This window comes from Culex pipiens, chromosome 1 (genome assembly GCF_016801865.2).
Source record: "Culex pipiens pallens isolate TS chromosome 1, TS_CPP_V2, whole genome shotgun sequence".
In the NCBI taxonomy this organism is placed as follows: domain Eukaryota; kingdom Metazoa; phylum Arthropoda; class Insecta; order Diptera; family Culicidae; genus Culex; species Culex pipiens.
In genome coordinates this window covers 1,098,738-1,119,864 of record NC_068937.1, presented here as the reverse complement: position 1 = coordinate 1,119,864, position 21,127 = coordinate 1,098,738, and the positions used below count along the sequence as shown (strand labels likewise).

The window sequence follows — 21,127 nt, the reverse complement described above, 5'->3', positions numbered from 1 at the left end:
AGGGTTGCGATTTTTTTCAGTGTACAAGTGTAAGTTTGCATTATTTGTCGCAGCAATTTTTTTTTTCAAGGCAGGCAGGCGAATATAAATTGTTTTTGTTTCATTTGTTCCGCAAGCGAAAGGCAGAGAGTAACGATATAAGAAGGATTTTAAGGGAAAAAATCAGTTAGAAGAAAAATACAGCTGGTTTGGTAAGCATTTACTCAACGCTCTAACAGTTTCAACTAACAAACAAAACCTACAGATACGAGTAATGCTAGTTTTGTAAAACTATTGCTATTTTATTTCAAAGATGGCTTACAAAAATGATCTTGTAAATATATACTTTATAAACCACCTTTGTTTGGCACTCGAAAATCTCGATTTTGGTCCATAAAAATCGATTCAAAAATACTGTGCACTTATTGTCTTTTTTGCCTAAAAATTCAAAATACAATTTCCGCTATAAGCCACTCGTGAGCATTTTGTTCCCTCGCAACTATGTGTGTATTGTTTTTTTAACAGTGTAAACGTTAGTGAATTCATCGCTCGATGATTGCAATTTGTGAGTGTCCCGTTTTGCTAACTACTTAAAAACTTACTTAATTGTTGCTCAAAACTAGGTTTCTACAAAATTTTCTAATCAAAACAAGCACTCAAAAGTATTAGTTAAAAAACGCATTCAATGTGTGTTTGCAAACCAAAGTTCAAAACGTTTGTTTGAAAATTACTACAAAAAGAAATCTGTATAAAAAAATAAAAAAAAAATAATAAAATCAAAACAAACAAACAATCCATATCCTAGCAACAGCAAAGGGTGAAACTAGTACCGATTGGCTCGCGGCACTCCTTATACAGCACGATGCACGTCCCCAGCGACAGGATGACCAACGTTCTAGTAAATAAAACTTGAAATTTATTAAGTTCCAAAAACTTAAGTTTTTCAACCTCTCACCCCATGACGACGGCGACGGCCGCGATCCAGACGCGGGTGTCAAAGTTCTGCGCGTCCACCATGATCCGCCGAATCAGGTCTAAGTAGGCCGACGGTGAAGAAAAACAAAACAAAATTCAAACAACTACAACAACAACAAACGACGCCACGTGGTATTGACAGTTAACTTTGAAGGGGGTGCATGAAGAAAAAAACGAAGTCATGACCTACCTTTCTCCTCCATGTCCGGCGTGGTGGTGGCCGTGATGGTGACGATTTCGCCGGAACCGAGCGCGTTGTTCGCCCAGATCCGGAACTCGTACGTGGTGTTCGGGATCAGGTGGTAGATCTCAAGTTGGCGCTGTCATTTAAAAATTTTATAATTAAAATAATTGATTAATTAAATAATTTAATAATTTAATAATAAAATAATTCAATAATTTAATAATTTAATAATTTAATAATTTAATAATTTAATAATTTAATAATTTAATAATTTAATAATTTAATAATTTAATAATTTAATAATTTAATAATTTAATAATTTAATAATTTAATAATTTAATAATTTAATAATTTAATAATTTAATAATTTAATAATTTAATAATTTAATAATTTAATAATTTAATAATTTAATTATTTAATAATTTAATAATTTAATAATTTAATAATTTACTAATTTAATAATTTAATAATTTACTAATTTAATAATTTAATAATTTAATAATTTAATAATTTAATAATTTAATAATTTAATAATTTAATAATTTAATAATTTAATAATTTAATAATTTAATAATTTAATAATTTAATAATTTAATAATTTAATAATTTAATAATTTAATAATTTAATAATTTAATAATTTAATACTTTAATAATTGAATAATTTAATAATTTAATAATTTAATAATTTAATAATTTAATAATTTGATAATTTAATAATTTAATAATTTAATAATTTAATAATTTAATAATTTAATAATTTAATAATTTAATAATTTAATAATTTAATTATTTAATAATTTAATAATTTAATAATTTAATAATTTACTAATTTAATAATTTAATAATTTACTAATTTAATAATTTAATAATTGAATAATTTAATAATTTAATAATTGAATAATTTAATAATTTAATAATTTAATAATTTAATAATTTAATAATTTAATAATTTGATAATTTAATAATTTAATAATTTAATAATTTAATAATTTAATAATTTAATAATTTAATAATTTAATAATTTAATAATTTAATAATTTAATAATTTAATAATTTAATAATTTAATAATTTAATAATTTAATAATTTAATAATTTAATAATTTAATAATTTAATAATTTAATAATTTAATAATTTCATAATTTAATAATTCAATAATTTAATAATTTAATAATTTAATAATTTAATAATTTAATAATTTAATGATTTAATAATTTAATAATTTAATAATTTAATAATTTAATAATTTAATAATTTAATAATTTAATAATTTAATAATTTAATAATTTAATAATTTAATAATTTAATAATTTAATAATTTAATAATTTAATAATTTAATAATTTAATAATTTAATAATTTAATAATTTAATAATTTAATAATTTAATAATTTAATAATTTAATAATTTAATAATTTAATAATTTAATAATTTAATTTCTCAATTCTTACCGCATTCGGACTAATGTGCCTCGGGTCGATCGTCTCCCAGCGTTCCTCCGGATCCTCTTCTGTCATCCGGAGCCGTCGCATTTCCGCCGTAAAGTCCCGGATCGCGTATCCGCCGGTCCGGTTTGGCAGCACTTCCCACACCAGCACCGCAATGATGGTGGACGCTCGCACGAAAAAATTTGACACCGCCAACGGCGAAGTCCGGACCTTGACGTGAACCCGCCGCAGCTCCACGTACCGGTCCGGAGTGCTGTCAAACTGGGGCGTGGACGCCGCCGGAAGGTCTTCGCTGGAACTGTTGGACGATTCGTTGCGCGCCACCGTGCTGAAGATCACGAACCCGCTGTCCAACGTACTGTTGTCGGAGTCGTCCTCCGGAAGCGATTCGCTGGACAGTTGGACCGTCGTGAACGTCGGAACCATCTCGGAACACGTGTACAGACCGCCATCTTTAGCCGTCAGGTTGATCAGTTGCAAGGAGCCGTCGTTCTGGCAAAAAATGAGATTATTTGAAAAGTTAGTTTGGATCTATAAATAGAGTCGGACGAACGGAAGTCCTAAAATAGCCCAATGATAGCAGCCAAGCGACGCCTACTCTGATTCCGCGCTTTGAAGCAAAATCCCACGCGCTAAAAATAGAGCCAAATTAAAGTCCGGTGTTTTCCGGTGAACCTCGCAACACAGGTCCAGGATTGAGTTATCAAAATTGGGCTATTTTTCCCTCTCTATGACAAAAAAATGAACCTTGAAAAACACAGAGAGTTGACTAAAAAAGGGGTCACGCACAATCAATCATGATATCCTGGCGGTTGATGGTGTGTGTATGTTTGTATTTCATGGCCTGCCCTGTTAATCTTGTTAACCGTTCGACATCAGCGCGATAACAGACCCCCCCGACTGCCAGACCAAATAAAAGGTTATGAATTTATTCATGACTTGCTGCGACGCGGTAGCGGAAGAGTCGTCATAGTAGGCCGCGCGACTTTGCTGTGCTTTTTGCGGGGTTTCGACTTGAGTGATCCTCCTAACAGCAGGGTTGCCAGTTCACGGGAAAATAAATTTAAATTTTCTTTTTCGTCACGAAAAAAGAGCTCAAATTGAGTGGGAGGTCTTGGAAACTGTTGAAAGGACGGAAAAGTGCCACACAACATCGTTTCAGAGAAAATGTGACCTGTTTGAGATGGATTTCGAGCGATAAGGCGAAGCTTTTATTGAAAGAAGTTGGTGCTTCTTTCAGCGGAAACCGACTCGACTTGGGAGTTGTGTACCGAAATGGGATAGAAAATTGCAATCACAATAGAGTGGCTGATTGATGTCGCACGTTCGCGGCGAAAAAACCAAATTATTTTCGCTGTGAAAAGGCTTGCTTTGACTTTTTTTTTTGTTGCAAAACTTATACCGATCAAAAAAGTTAGTTGAGGACGAGAAAAATCAATTTCGCAGATGCCTACTGCGATGCGACAGCTCGGCGACGATCAGGGGAAAAAAATAGATAATCTGGGTCACATTCATCCCCACATCGAAGGTGGCCATGGGTTTTATGACACTTGCTGCACGGGTTGCTACGACCATCGTCCTCGCTGTGCTGGTTTGGTATAATATTTGCATTTGCTGCACTTTCGCATGCACATATTGATGATGCCGGTTATGAGGCAATATAAAAGTAGAACTCGATTCGTCCGCTTAATCCGTGGTGCCCGGAGGCTATCGGCTCTGATCCTCGGAAAGCTAATCCGGCAATCTCGATGGGAAACGAGTAAATTGCCTTTTTCAAATTTTCTCTCTGCTTTCCGGGAACTAATTTAACCCGTGAACATGTTAACTGTGTAACATTAACCCAAACATAGTAGTTCTTCCGTGAGCGTGTAGAGCCAGTGACAGCTTCGTCGTATACATAACAAAGTCCAGGTTGCGACTCTCGAAATTTCTCGAAGACAAAAGTTCTTCTAAAAACAACATTCAGAAGGCTAAACAGTCGGCAAACAGCTTCACATTTCCGAGCAAAATTGCGCCGATAAAAGCCTTTAGATAGCAATAAAACACCCCTCTCAAAACAGTTCAACTGGCGCCATTACTCTTTTCATTTAAGTGTGTATGTGTGCACAATGGTTCTCGACGCTTGCTTTGTTTTCCTCAACCAGCCTACTACGACGACGACTACTCCACCACGCGATTCACGTCATCCTGTTATTGTTTTCGTTCTGAAAACTCGCGACAGATCCGCGGGTTGGCGTCGCGAAACGCGACAAATCCAATTTCCGCACAAACTCCGTGTCAAGTCGGGCCGATATTTTTAGGTTAGGGGCAAAAACGGGGAAACTTTCATGCAGGCGCGCGATTTTAAGCTCCGACATCAAAGTGAGGCGTCGCGTCGCCTACGTTGATGCCTCTCTGATAAATGGCCGCCGGCGGAAAGTGGATTATCGGATTTTAAACCGCATAGATCAGATTCGTGAATGGGGTGCAGTTCGATTCTGGGAGGAATTTGGGATTTGCGTTTCAGTCGAAATTGAGCTATTCGCGGTTTTGCTCGCCATCGATTTTCAAGTTCCGCACCACGTGCTTGCACTCGCTATCTGGTGGGAAGTATTTTTGTTCGCAATTTCCCCCCTCTGAAGTAAGCGAACAGATATCATAAATTTTCCGACCAGCATTTATTTCCTCCCGGGAGCTTCCACCAAGATTTTCTGGTTTATGTATGTTGAGGGTTCGCACAGCCTGCTGATTTGAATAGACAGTAAAATAAAGGAAAAATGAAATTAAGATTTTTAATATTATGATAATAGTTTTTATAAGTCATTTTTGTAAATTTATCATGATTTAAAATATTTACAGTCAAAACTTTAAAATTTATAAAAAAATATCTTATTTATCTTTTTTTTTTGTTATTTTGTCATGATTTTTAAGTTGATCAAAATTTAAGAAAATCCTCAAAGTTAAAGCTTTAAACAAATTTCATAATTGATAATTTAATCAAAATTTTTAAATTAAGCATATTTTTTCAAATTTTCATAATTTAAAATTAATCATGATTTTCATGTTTATATTAATTTTTCAAAATCAAATAAAACTTTATATTATCTAATTTCATCGTGATTTTAGATTTATAAAAAAATTAACGAAACGAAAAAAAAAAGAAAAAAAAATCAAATTATTCATTTTTTTTAATTTGTAAATTTTTTTGAATTTAACTTAATTTTTATCCAAATTACAACTTTTTTCTTAAAATTATCCATTAAGATATTTTTAAGCTTTGTATTCAGAGGATTTTGTTAAATTATGATAAACTTTAAAATCATGACTCGAACGGACAGTGTAGAATAGATCTGATTATTCTATAAATCATGATTAATTTTAAAATTGAGATAAATATTCAAATTCTGATGCATTTAAAAATTAGCATAAACTTAAAAATTTTAACAAATTTGGAAATTTTGATTGATGATAATTTTAAGTGGTCATAAATTTTAAAATTTATCAAAATTTTTTAATTTAAAATTATCATAATTTTTAACATAATCAAAATTTTAAAATTTAAGTTTCGTCCAAATTTTTAAATGCATCAGAATTTAAAAACTTAATTCATTTTTTTTTCAATGATTTCAAAATTATCATTATTTTCAAATTTATCATAATTTTTAAATTTATCACACACCTTGATTTTTTAACCGAATTTGGTAAAGTATCTGCAGAACAGTTCGATAAAATGAAAATTACCGAATCCGGTTCATCGTTCAACCGAAATTTGGTAAAATTTTGTTAGTTTTGACAGACGGTTTACCGATCTACCGATTTCCAAATTTAGCATAATTTTTAGATTTATAAATAATATGATTTATCACAGTTTCTATTTTAGCATAATTTAAAAAAAATCATAATTTTAAATTCATCAAAATTAAAGTCAAAATTTCTATATTCATCCAAATTTTCCAAATTAAAATAGCTTTTTTTTAATTTAGGTAAATTTCTAAATTTAGCTAAACTTATAATTTGTTAAAAATGTCAATTTAATTTTTAATTTTTTAATTTATCAGCTAGATCAAGATAATACGAAAATCTTCATAATTTTAGAATTCGTTATAAATTTCAATGTTAAGTTAATTTGCAAATGTCATATATTTTAAATTAATCCTAAAGACTGTTTTATCTGTCCATTAAGGGGATGCAGGTTAAAAATGTAAAAAAAATGCCATTTTAAAATTATGATAATCTTGAAAAAAATTATCATGAATTTCAAAATTAAACTGATTTTCAAATTATTATAATTTTCAAAAGTATATAATATATTTTAAATTTTTAAAGATATCATATTTTTTTAATTTTCATTCTTTTTAAAATTATTTTATTTTTCAAAAGAATCACTTAATTATCATAATTTTCAAAATGATCATGATTTTCAAAATTACCTGTCATATTTTTAAAATTATCGCAATATTTTCAAAATTATCACTATTGTCAAAATTATCATAATCTTAAAAATTATCATTTTTTCAAAATCATTATTTTAAAGTTAGGCTGGTACAAATTTTATTTAAAGTTTTTGGCCCGAAATATCAGGGGGGCAAAAAATTTTTTTTTTTTTTTTTCAAAAAACTTCAATATTTTTTATGATAATTTAAGTGCAATTCTGGAGTTTTTTTTCGAAAAGGTCCTATAAACCAAATTTTCATTTTTTGCTTTTTGGGTGTTTTGAATACCCCTGACTCAAGGCGGTTCTAAAAACACCCAAAAAGCAAAAAATGAAAATTTGGTTTATAGGACCTTTAAAAAAAACTCCTGAATTAGTTAAAATCCATTTAAATTAAATTCCCCTGCGTTTAGAATCATTTTTAGCATGTTTGGGTTGATTTAAAAATCTTTTGAATTTTTGAAAATTTTCGATGTCTACTATCGCTAAAGTTTTTTTTTTGCTAAATTTTTTGTTTTCATCAAATTTTACATTTTTTGAAAACTTTTATTGCAAAACAACTGAACTAGTGTAAAATACATTTTAAAACACTTTTTCCATGCAAATGTTGAAACTATGGCATGTTATTTTAATATTTATATTTTTTTATTATTTTGCCCCTCGACTCCGGCCAGAGCCGAGGGACAAAACTTTCAAAAATATTTGCATCGGCCTTATCATATTTTCAAAATTTTAATTATTTTCAAAATTATCATAATTTACAAAATTTACGATTTTTATTCAAATTGTCATTTTATCAATTATTACAGTTCAGACTCGATTGTTGAAAGGCTTCTAACTTAGGATAATCATATCAATATTTTTTTCGTAAATAAAATTATTGAAGTACCTAGTTTCCAATTGCCAAATACTCTTTTGGCCGTTATGCCATATTCGAGCTGAACGACCCAAAACAAGATAGTTAAAATAGTACTTTATGTAACAACCCACGCTTTCAAAAATAACAAATTTAAAAATTTACCGTTTTCTTCTCAAAATGCATGACAGAAACTTTCAATAAAGAAAAAAATATGAATTAAATACATTTTTCTGCGTGCAAATCACAACATCAGGCAGGAATACGACCACGGCCATATTGTGCACAACACCACCACCATGTTCTGCGCGCTGCACGGCTGCACCCACGTGTATTTGCATTTCTATTTCCGGCCTGCTTTGATCTCAGTGTCGGTCGACCGGCAAACAACATTCGAGCGCGTCCTTGACAGCGGGCTCACCTTTCCCGGTAGGAATTCAATGCCTACTGCGTTTTAAGCAAAAGATTTTTTTATAACTTTTTCAACATAATTTTCATAAAATTGGGTACTAAAGCCCTATGTCAATTTTTATGTACAACGGTAAAGAACACGATTAAAAACCATTTCTGATCACATTTTTTAATTTTAATGCAATTTTTTTTTTTTGAAAAGACAACATTTTTTCGATGGATCAACTATGGTCCCCTTGGAACGAGCTGTCAAGTAGGAGCTTTTCTGTCAAGAAGGACCGCGAGGTTAATTTTTCGAAATTGATTTAAAAATCCATTTTAAACTCTTTGTGGTCGTACAAAGGGTCATTTTATTCAGAAAAATAAGCTTTATCGCTGTAAACAATAATATCAGCAATCTAAGCTTCATTTTAGGACCCAATTGTTTACCCTGCTGCGCAAATGTGTCAATCACGAGAGGGCCCCATTAAGCGACTGCAGCCGAGTTGTCTTCCGGAACTCTGCGGTTTTACTCTCATCGCTTTCACCAGCAGAAGTAAGCAAATATTGGCCCAACATAACGAAAAAGCTCGTCGTTTCATTCGGTGCTGTTTGAACAACCCGGGTATGGCCTACTTCTCCTGCTGTTGATGATGGTCCACTAAACGAAATGTCAACACGCTCCGTCCGGCGATGGTTGCTTTGATGTCCATTCGGAGGAGAGATGTAACTTGATAGATCCAATTTTCGTCCACACAAACCAAAGCCCCAAAAGGTATTCCTTGATATTGTGGTCTGAGCTGATCAAAAAGCTTTTTGTGGGGGAAAAGGGATCAACCACCGAAAAGAAACAAATTTCTCCGGAGCTAAACATGGCAAAAGGTAGGAAAAAATCGCTGATAGACCAGTAAATAACCGCAAACCCCGCAAGGAATTCGCTTAAGGGACGCTCCCTGCGATGGACACAACGTCGGACAGGGTGAAGAAGTCAGAAAATCCAATCACGGAAAAATGGGAATTTTCCTGCCCTTTATCTTTCCACAAGCTATACTCCCCATCATCGAGAAATCGAACGCCATTACGAATCGGGTCACTTGTCACGGGGTTGCTTGGATTGTGCAATCGTCGCATGACATACTTGGTTCGAACGTTCCCCCTCTCCACTTTCTTACAGGGACGGGCACTTAAAGTGCAATCAAACAGTAAATTGAAGGTCGAAGCAAAACGGACACAAAAATAAATCAATTTTCAGCCCTTTTTACCACCGCAGCAAGCCATGACACAATTCTTGAGCATAAAAGCGCTGGAATCTAGGTATTAAAAGCTCCCTTTCCCGCACCCGGATTGGAGAAATTCCATTGTCCTGTCATTTTCTGTGTGAAATGTGACAGAGCGGTATCTTATTTCCATAGCTTCCTGCGACGACCCCGGCGAATGACTTCCTTTTCTTTTGACCTGCATGTTGTAGTTTCATGGCGGAAACATGGTCGAAGCAACCTCTCTGCCAACAGTTGGCTGTTGTCGTCGGTTGCTGAGGTTGAGGAAGCAATTTTCACCTCTCTCCGTTGGACCGATCCCTTGGCTTGTGGGGTTCAATTTTGAAATATGTTTTAAAAATACACGGCACACTGCGATCATAACCTTTCAGCTTGGAAAAAAGGGGGACATTTGGGGTCAAATCGGCAACCGCACTCACCTGAAACTGCTGGAAATCGCCGTCCCGGCGGCCCGCGTGCACCCACATCACCGGATAGGGTGACTTACATTGTAGCGTCAGATTTTTGCCCTGGTCCACGACGTACTCGTCGTAAATCACACCAAACGAACGCGTCACGTAGAGGACTGCTGGAAGAAAATGGGGAAAGCGAAAAACTGCTATAAACATTGTTGGCGGGAGTTATTTTTTGTTGTTTATTTCCTCCCCCCTGAATTTATGTTAAGGTTCAAATAAGGTTGTGCTTAGTGATTTTTCCTGACCTTGTCGAAGGTAGAGCGAACACTACACAGTAATGCTAGGTTAGGTCCCCCTCCCGACAGTGTTGTGACACAAAATTACTGCACATAAATTCCGACAAATTGAGCAAAACACAGCATGCCATGACCGACGGGTTTCGTTTATTCTCGACCACCTTGCGCGCAAGCAACCAACCCACACTGGAAATTTATATTAATGAAATCCCATTATTGACTCCTTCCACTCGAATCTCGAGAAGCCACTTTTCACTTTTTCCAGATACCAAACAAACCACAATCAACCTTTTTTCTTCTGATCACCCATTATTATTTTCAATCATTACCCACTTTTGTTCTCGATTTCTGAACAAGCTCTCTCGAGTTTTTTTTTGTCATCACCCTTATCTTGTCGACATCTGTTTGACACAGTGTGTCCCGTTTCTTGCTGTTGTTGTCGCACCACCCTCAAAATGAAAGGGGTGGTCCTTTTCTCTTCTTAATCACCCCTCCTTGCGACCCAAACCATCAACCTTTGTGCGATCCAAGAAGGCGGGCATTGTTTCATCCCTCTTGAACCCGTTATAGACAAAGCAGCATGCTGTGGAGCACAGACAAACACAGTGTGTTAGAAATACTCACGTCACGTCAAACCACATCGTCACAATCAAAGGAGGCGAAATGAATCAAGTACAGTGATACAACGACATTTTGAAATTTCTGATTTTTCTTTGTTTGGTTTTCAATGACTAGCTAAGGGATATTTCAAGACTAATCTAAAAATAGGTAGAAAAAATGCAAAAAAAAAACTATTAAAATTAAAATCAAAAAATTTTGGGATATGCTTCATTACACAGAAAACTAGCTATACAAATTTTTAGAATTACAGTATTTGAAATTCAGAATTAAAAATGTTAAATTCTGGATTTTTAAAATTTTTAAATTTAGAATTTCCGGTTTTTAATTTTTATTATATTACAAGATATTTAGATTTTTCATAATATTTTTTTAAATTGAAATAAAAAATGGTAAAAACGGTAAAAATGGTCGAAATGGTCAAAATTGTTAAAATGGTCAAAATGGTCAAAATGGTAAAAATTGCCAAAATGGTCAAAATGATCAAAATGGTAAAAATTGCCAAAATGGTCAAAATGATCAAAAATTGTCAAAATAGTCAAAATGATCAAAATGATCAAATGATCAAATGGTAAAAATGGTAAAATCGGAAAAAAATGTCAAAATGGTCAAAATTATCAAAATGGTAAAAATTGTCAAAATGATTAAAATGTTAAAAATGGTCAAAATGGTCAAAATCGTAAAAATTGTCCAAATGATTAAAATGGTAAAAATGGTCAAAATTGTCAAAATAGTAAAAATTGTCAAAATGATCAAATTGGTCAATATGGTCAAAATGGTCAAAAAGGTAAAAATTGTCAAAATGGTCAAAATTGTCAAAATTGCCAAAATGATCAAAATGATCAAAATGGTCAAAATGATCAAAATGGTCAAAATGGTCAAAATGGTAAAACTGGTAAAACATGTCAAAATGATCAAAATGGTGAAATGGTCAAAATGGCCAAAACGGTCAAAATGGTAAAAATTGTCAAAATGGTAAAATGGTAAAACATGTCAAAATGATCAAAATGGTGAAATGGTCAAAATGGCCAAAACGGTCAAAATGGTAAAAATTGTCAAAATGGTAAAATTGTCAAAATTGTCAAAATGATCAAATTGGTCAAAAATATCAAAATGGTCAAAATGGTCAAAACGGTCAAAACGGTCAAAATTGTCTAAATGGTCAAAATTGTCAAAATGGTCAAAATGGTCGAAATGGTCAAAATGGTAAAAATGATCAAAATGGTAAAAATGATCAAAATGGTCAAAATGGTCTAAACGGTCAAAATGGTCGAAATGGTTAAAATTGTCAACATTGTCAAGATGCTCAAAATAGTGAAAATGGTGAAAACGGTCAAAATGGTTAAAATAGTCAGAGATACAACGTCATTTTGAAATTTCTGATTTATTTTTGTTTGGTTTTCAATGACTGGCTAAGCGATATTTCAGGACTAATTTAATAATAAATAGAAAAAATGCAATAAAATCTATTGGAATTACAATCAAAAAAATTTGAGATATGTTCCATAACTCAGGAAATAGCCATACAAATTTTAAGAATTAAGGTATTTGATGTTCAGAATTCAAAATGTTAAATGATGAATTGCACAAATTTTTGAATTTAGAGATTTCAGCTTTTTATTTTTTTATTTTAAAGTTTTTAGATTTTTCTTTATATTTTTTAAATTTTTGTGTTTTTAGATTGTTTTAATATATTTGTTATTTTCAGAATTTTAAGATTAAAAACTTGGGAACTCTAGATTGTTTTGGATGTTTGAGAAGAAAATTTTTGGAAGGTTGAAATGTTTAGAATTTGAAAACTTTTAGAATTTTAAAAAATTTTCAAATTATTTAGAAATTTATAAAAATTAATTTAGGAATATTAAAAAAAAATTCAAAAGCTTTTGAAAATGAAGAATTTTTATTTGAAAAATTAGAATGTGAAAAAATGCAGAATTGTAGAATCGATGAAGCCCTAAGTTTGTAGCTAAAAGTATCACAAAATGTTTTAAAATTATTACAGTTAGCTACTATCGAATATTCGATAACATATTGATTTTTCCTTTATGTTTATGTTTATGTTAAGTTTTTTGTTTTTTTTTCAGATCTGTGCTTCAGAATTCAAAAATAAACGTTTTATATGTATTTTAAGTAAATTAATTCATTTTTTTTAGTGAAATTTAAAGAATTTTGAAGGATTTTGGAATGTTAAAATTGTAGCAATGAAAGATTTTTTGAATTTTAGAGTGTTAACATCGTAGAATTGTTGGAACTAAGAATTTGAGTATAAAAAATATCAAAATTAGTAAATTAAAGCTTAAATTTCAAAAAATTTATGCAAAAAGTCTAACATTTTTACAGTTTTAAAGTTTATGTTGTGACTATCATTCGCAAAATTTTAATGAATTCATGATAATTTTATTTCCTAGGTTTTAAGTCTTTTTTTCCTGTGCTTCCAAAATTTAAATTTGGAAAAATAAAAAAAAGGTGTGGGGGCCATCCATAAACTAGGCGGACACCTTGGTTGGTGGGAGAGGGTTGTGTTTGTCCAAAATATTTTTTATTATTGACAATTGTCTACCAGAGGGAAGGAGAGGTCTAAAATTTCCAAAAATGTGTCCACGTAGTTTATGTACGGACTCCTGCGGTAAAAAAATACAAAAATAAACTTTATACATTTAGTTTTAAATAGTTTACAAGAAGATCAATCTCAAGTATTTTTGTAGTGAACAATTCGGAATTTGGAATTTTCAAAAAACGTGTCAACGTGGTTTATGGATGATCCTTAATTATCTCGTGCTTCAAAATGACATAATACCTAAATTTGTTTTTGTTAAAAATCAAAACAGATTCCAAAAATCCACCACCTCCTGTTCAAAAGGAGCAGTTATCAAAAAAATTAATAAAGACAAAAACAAAAAGGAAAATTTAGCCGCAGGAGGTCCGCTGCCACGCGCGCTCTCATCCAAGCAAGCTTCGGAATGACGTCGTTGGCCCAACAAAAACAACAAAAAAAGAGCAAAAGCCTGCCATGATGGCAAGCTGTGCGGCGGCCACTTCTACTTATGTTTTTTTTTTCTTTCACTTTTGTGTGTTTTTATGTGTGGCCGGCGTGCTCATGAATTCATTCATCCCTGCGGCGACCGGCGGGGTGGGAAAAGCGCACAAAAGCTCGCTGTTTTTGTTTTGGCTTTCTTTCTTCCATGATGTGAACGACTAGATTATGAGCATCCGACGACGACGACGACTCTGACAATGAAGAACATTCTTCATCGCAGTTGGCGCGGATTTAAGGGGAATGCTGAATTTGTTTGTTGCCTTCCGGCGTTACCTTGGTGTTCTGGTTGGAATTTCCCGTACTTGACACCTCGCCTACTCGATTATGACAGGCGTGTGAAAGATTACAACTTTTTCGCGTGCGCTTTGACATTGGAAGGTTGAAGTTTTGTTTTGAAGCGCCGTGCGCCTCCTTCGATTTGTTTACGGTTGAAGAATTCGCCGGAGACGCATGGTCGATGACAGTTTCAAGCTTTGCCGAAGCGAATCATGTTACGTGTCTTTGAAGCACCTCTCTAACGAAGCATATGCCGTGGTTAACCTGCGTCATACGACATATACTTTGAGAGACCGCAGCAAGCCGTACATCCGCCCTAAACAAGCTTTGAAAAGAAGAAAACGTGGCGCGCGCGAGTCATTCGACGAGAACGAGTTTGCACTTGACACGGCCTCCTCTTGACATCACACACCGCCTCCTCGTGTAGTAGGCCTTGAACAACCTTGGCGAGTGCCGGGCTGGAGGAAGGCGGAAGGTCAGGAAGGAGCATGTTGTTGAGCCTCTTCCTGGATGCAGTTGAGCGAATTAATGGGAATTAGCACGGCTTACTACGACTTTATCGCTTTAGCTTATGCCAAAGGGAAACTGCATAATTGCTTCTATTATGCAATTTCTGAGTCGAGAAGTTGAGAGTTGAGAGCGCCGCAGCGCCTACTGTGTCATAATCGGCACCAATTGGCCAACCGCCGAATTTCGCGGCTTGCTTCGATTCTAGAAAGAAGCCAAACTTTTTCCGGAAATTCCAAAAAAAGAAAATAAGTAATTCTCCGTAAAAAGTTTTTCGCCACTGGCATGGCATGCTGTGGCAGCAGCCCCAAGTGGCTCATTTTTTTACTTGTGGGTTGCAAGTTGTTTTTGCCAGTTTGGTAGCCGCGCAAGGGCTTGTGTAGAGGTAAATTTACGAGGGAAAACGAGCTTCCGTCGAGAGACCGCGCACCCGACCGGCCGGGAAGCGGCAAACACTAAATATCTAATTTAGGAGGAGGATGTTTTGCTACGAAACTCCGGGCATGACTTTTGGAAAACGGGTTGTGTGGTAGAAAGAAATCTAAATACATTCCAGACTCGATTATTCGAAGTCCTCGGTCTAAAATTTTTGAATGCAAAATGGCGGCCAAAATGGCGATAATGAAACAAAAAAAAAGTTTATTATTCGATTACCTGAAGTCTCATACAAACCATCGGACAATCGAAACTTCGGATAATCGAGTCTGGACTGTATATCTGCATATTTTGTAACATTCTGATTCTCAGCAAGTTTCAATAAGGCTTTCTAGTCAGAAATTTACCAACAATTTCCAAGTGTGTTTACATGGCAGCTGGAGGTTTGTTTGCATCAGATTTGCTATCTCTTTATACCAAAAGTTTTTTGTCCGGCAACTTTCAGCTGGTTTGTTTGACTGACCGCCCGTTATGTCAGCGAACATATTTCGCAGGGCTGTGACAGCTCGAGCTAGATCATTGTTTGCATCAGGACACTGTGACGAGGAGTTCGTCATTTTTGGGTTAGATTTTTTTTTTTCACTGGGCCTGTAAAGCCTTATAACCTAGGAAGCGTTCTTTACGTAACTCATAACTCAATATTTGGAATTATTTATCTCAAAAGAATTATTTATCTCTCCTACAAATTTTAAATGTTCAGGGCAGTTTAGAGCGGGTTTTCGCTGTTGCCTTCAACTCAGAAATTGAATGGAATATGAACAAAGCGAACCGCCCTAATTTTTCTTACAAATTCTGAAGAAAATTCCTTCGACGCTCTAAAAATATTGAATAAAGGCAAATGTTTCTGGGGACCTCTATGCTTAAACACGAATTGTGAATGTTCAGTTAAATCACAATCACTGAAATATGGTTGAATTTTCTCAAAAATCATTTCTAACTACAAAGAAAAATGCAATTTAAAATTTTCTTCAAATTAAATTCTAAATAACTTCAATTCGACAAATCACAAATTATTTTAAATGCCCGCATCTGAAACCATTTAAATCAACGCAATCCATCATTTTCCGTTGTCAAACTAATCATCCTGTAAACGAGCCTGCTGATACGTTAAATTATGCAAATGCCAAACAAATCTCATCTCACATCGCTTTGATTTCCAACCCACGCGGCCCCACATCTGTTGCATTCCCAAATTCCCCCGTGGGGAGGGAAAAATCAAAGTCACCCGCGGAAAAACAGCAGCTTTGTTTACGCAATTTGACTGGCTGTGTTTATGTCTTCGGCACGTCAAGTGTGCAGATCGAAGCAACCTGTCTGCGTTTTCCCCCTTCAAAATTGTGTTACGTCACAGCTCACGCCACAGACTCGATGCGAACAGACGTCGCGTCGCGCTGAAAATTGTTTTAAGGTTTCGAAAAAAAAAAAATAAGTCCATCGATATTTTATTGCTGCCCCAATCATTACCAATCACACTGAAGTGGAGGGTCATAAATTTTTCATTTTCCCAAAACTCAGACCATTAATTCGCGGCCGTGCGTTTCCTTACTCTGCCTTCAGAGGGGTCGGTCCCTTTTGCCACGGAATCGGGTTTCCGAGTCGAGGACAGAAGAAAAATCAATTTTCAATTTACAATATTCTCCCCATCAGCTTCGCCGAAGTGGATCTGCGCTGCTGGTTGAAAGTGGAGAAGCTTTTTACTTCTCGAATGACGACTGCACCATTCGTAGAGTGGCAAGAGTGAAGCACTTGATGGCTTTTCTAGGGGGCATTGTTTTGGCGTGTGTGTTTGAAAATGGATATCAATCATAGTTGGCTTTTAAATGCACTTCCCTTTTTTCTCTAGCTTCTAGCTTTTATTGAATGAGGCAGAAATGGGTCACTGCGATCGAATGGAAATTGATTTGCTTTTTACTTGAAAAGAGCAAACAAAAAATTTGTCGCAGGAAATGAAAGTGTTATGAAATGTTTCGTAAGATAACAAAGAATAGAGGCAGAACAATTATTATTCATTCAACAGGAGTCGGGTTTTATCGCAAATAGGGCCCACACTTTGTCCTGCTCTGCAACCCTTGCGGGTGTTTTCCATTTGTTGCCGGGTTTACATATTTTTTTTCTGCTTCCGAAAACCCCAAACTAAAGGGTACCAGCATAGTGTGGTTGGTTTTCTGTGTCCCCCCGATCGATATTTGACCATTGGGCTGGAAAATATTACGACGAGGACCGAAAAGTTTGCACGGAAAATTTTTAAATTCAAAGTAGGCTGGGCGAAATTTCATTAAACGGCTATCACATAGCAGGCGGTGAATTAAAATTTAATGAAGTCAGTTCGCCCAAGTTTATTTCAATCATAACTCTCTCTCTCCCCCTGGATAAATAAACTTGTTGAGCCGTCGACGGGCTCAGTCCTTTGCGGCATAATTCAATTAGTAGCGCCAATCATGACGGGAATGTTTCGGTTTTCGCAGCCAGGGTTTGTGCGGGAACTGAATGGCAATCATCATTATCGTTTGCGATAGAATTTTAACTCTGTGATTAACAACAACCGATACCGGCGGGAGTGGGGTGGTTTTGGCGAGAAGATGGGCTGAAATTTGATTATGCCAATGAATTCGTATCCGGATTTGGTTATACAACCAACATTTCTGCGTCAAATGCGAATACAAAAAAAAAATAAAAAAAATGTCAAAGTTGTCAACATTGTCAAAATGGTCAAAACGGTCGAAACTGTCAAAATTGTCAAAATTTTCAAAATTGTCCAAATTGTCCAAATTGTCAAAATTTTCAAAATTGTCAAAATTGTCAAATTTGTCAAAATTGTAAAAATTGTCCAAATTGTCCAAATTGTCAAAATTTTCAAATTTGTCAAATTTGTCAAAATTGTTGAAATTGTCAAAATTGTCAAAATTGTCAAAATTGTCAAAATTGTCAAAATTGTCAAAATTGTCAAAATAGTCAAAAATGTCAAAATTGTCAAAATTGTCAAATTTGTCAAAATTGTCAAATTTGTCAAAATTGTCAAATTTGTCAAAATTGTCAAAATTGACCCAATTGTCAAAATGTCAAAATGTCAAAATGTCAAAAGTCAAAATGTCAAAATTGTCAAAATGTCAAAAATGTCAAAATTGTCAAAATTTTTAAAAAGGTCAAAATTTTCAAAATGGTCAAAACTGTCAAAATTGTCAAAATTGTCCAAATTGTCAAAATTTTCAAAATTGTCAAATTTGTCAAAATTGTCAAAATTGTCAAAATTGTCAAAATTGTCAAAATTGTCAAAATTGTCAAAATTGTCAAAATTGTCAAAATTTTCAAAATTGTCAAATTTGTCAAAATTGTTGAAATTGTCAAAATTGTCAAAATTGTCAAAATTGTCAAAATTGTCAAAATTGTCAAAATTTTCAAAATTGTCAAATTTGTCAAAATTGTCAAAATTGACCCAATTGTCAAAATGTCAAAATGTCAAAAGTCAAAATGTCAAAATTGTCAAAATAACAAAAATGTCAAAACTGTCAAAATTGTCAAAACTGTCAAAATTGCCGAAATTGTCAATATTTTAGAATTTGTCAAAATTTTGAAAATGACAAAATTGTCAAAATTGTCAAAATTTTCAAAATGGTCAAAATTGTCAAAATTGTCGAAATTGTTAAAATTGTCAAAATGTCAAATGTCAAATATCAAATGTCAAATGTCAAATGTCAAATGTCAAAATGTCAAAATGTCAAAATTGTCAAATTTGTCAAAATTTTCAAAATTGTTAAAAATTGTCAAAATTGTCAAAATTGTCAAAACTGTCAAAATTGTCAAAATTGTCAAAATTGTCAAAATTGTCAAAATTGTCAAAATTGTCAAAATTGTCAAAATTGTCAAAATTGTCAAAATTGTCAAAATTGTCAAAATTGTCAAAATTGTCAAAATTGTCAAAATTGTCAAAATTGTCATAATTGTAAAAATGTCAAAATGTCAAAATGTCCAAATTGTCAAAACTGTCAAAATGGTCAAAATTTTCAAAAAGGTCAAAATTTTCAAAATGGTCAAAACTGTCAAAATTGTCAAAATTGTCAAAATTGTCAAAATTGTCAGAATTGTCAAAATTGTCAAAATTGTCAAAATTGTCAAAATTGTCAAAATTGTCAAAATTGTCGAAAATGTCAAAATTATCACAATTGTCTAAATGTCAAAATTGTCAAAATGGTCAAAATTTTCTAAATTGTCAAAATTTTCTAAATTGTCGAAAATGTCAAAATGTCAAAATTATCACAATTGCCAAAATTGTCAAAATTGTCGAAAATGTCAAAATGTCAAAATTATCACAATTGTCAAAATGTCAAAATTGTCGAAAATGTCAAAATTATCACAATTGTCAAAATGTCAAAATTGTCAAAACTGTAAAAATTGTCAAAATTGTCAAAATTGTCCAGATTGTAAAAATTTTCAAAATTGTCAAAATTGTCAAAATTGTCAAAATTGTCAAAATTGTCAAAATTGTAAAAATTGTAAAAATTGTAAAAATTGTAAAAATTGTCAAAATTGTCAAAATCGTCAAAATTGTCAAAATAGTTCAAAATTGTAAAATTTTTCAAAATGGTCAAAATAGTAAAAATTGTGAAAATGGTCCAAATAGTGAAAAAGGAAAAAAAGGAAAAATGGTGAAAATGGTAAAAATTGTAAAAATGGTCAAAAAAGTCAAAATGGCCAAAATGGTGAAGAAGGGTAAAAAGAGAAAAATGGAAAAAATGGACAAAACGGTAAAAATTGTTTAAATGGTCAAAATGGTCAAAATGGTCGAAATGGTCAAAATGGTCGAAATGGTCAAAATGGTCAAAATGGTAAAAACGGTAAAAATTGTAAAAATGGTCAAAATGATCAAAATTGTCAAAATTGTCTGAATGATCAAAAAGGGCAAAATGGTCGAAATCGTGAAAATTGTCAAAATTGACAAAATTGTTAAAATTGACAAAATTGTTAAAATTGACAAAATTGTTAAAATTTGTAAAATTGTCAAAATGGTCAAAACGGCCAAAATGGTCAAAATTATCAAAATGGTCAAAATGGTCGAAATTGCGAAAATTGTCAAAATTGACAAAATTGTCAAAATGATCAAAATGGGCAAATAGTCCAAATCGCAAAAAAAAAATCAAAATTGTTAAAATTGTTAAAATTGTCAAAATGATCAAAATGGTCAAAATGATCGAAATTGTCAATTTTGTCAAAATTGTCAAAATGGTCAAAATAGTCTAAATGGCCAAAATGGTAAAAATGGTAAATGGTCAAAATAATCAAAATTGTCAAAATGGTCAAAATGGTCAAAATGGTAAAGATTGTCAAAATGATAAAAATGGACAAAATTATAAAAATGGTCGAAATGATCAACATTGTCAAAATGGTCAAAATGGTAAAAATGGTAAAGATTTTCAAAATGGTCAAAATAGTGAAAATGTTGAAAATGATCAAAATGGTCAAAATAGTCCAAATTGCAAAAATTTTCAAAATTGTAAAAATTGTCAAAATTGTCAAAATGATCAAAATGGTCAAAATGATCGAAATTGTCAATGTTTTCAAAATTGTCATAATGGTCAAAATAGTCGAAATGGCCAAAATGGTGAAAATGGTAAATGGTCAAAATGGTCAAAATGGTCAAAATGGTCAAAATGGCGAAAAAGGGGAAGAAGGGAAAAATGGACAAAATGGTAAATATAGTAAAAATTGTCAAAATGGTCGAAATGGTCACAATGGTAATATCGGTAAAAATGGTATAATGGTCAAAATGATCAAAATTGTCGAAATTATCACAATTGTCAAAATGTCAAAATTGTCGAAAATGTCAAAATTATCACAATTGTCAAAATGTCAAAATTGCCAAAACTGTCAAAATTGTCAAAATTGTCAAAATTGTCAAAATTGTCCAAATTGTCAAAATTTTCAAAATTGTAAAAATTGTCAAAATTGTCAAAATTGTAAAAATTGTCAAAATTGTCAAAATCGTCAAAATTGTCAAAATAGTTCAAAATTGTCAAATTTTTCAAAATGGTCAAAATAGTAAAAATTG

At 32.7% G+C, this 21,127-nt stretch overlaps 1 protein-coding gene across 2 annotated transcripts in view; it reads right to left on the bottom strand.

The window, feature by feature from the left end:
* LOC120424283 (uncharacterized) overlaps positions 1-21,127 on the bottom strand; it is a 52,825-nt gene that overhangs the window by 6,373 nt on the left and 25,325 nt on the right. The window contains exons 3-7 of one of the 2 annotated variants that reach the window (XM_039588354.2): positions 9,940-10,088; positions 2,590-3,078; positions 1,145-1,274; positions 935-1,013; positions 810-874 (exon numbers count right to left, since the gene is read on the bottom strand). In XM_039588354.2, coding sequence (XP_039444288.1) covers positions 810-874; positions 935-1,013; positions 1,145-1,274; positions 2,590-3,078; positions 9,940-10,088 — 912 coding nt within the window. The remainder of the gene's footprint in view (positions 1-809; positions 875-934; positions 1,014-1,144; positions 1,275-2,589; positions 3,079-9,939; positions 10,089-21,127) is intronic. The other variant, XM_039588355.2, reaches the window with a different exon arrangement.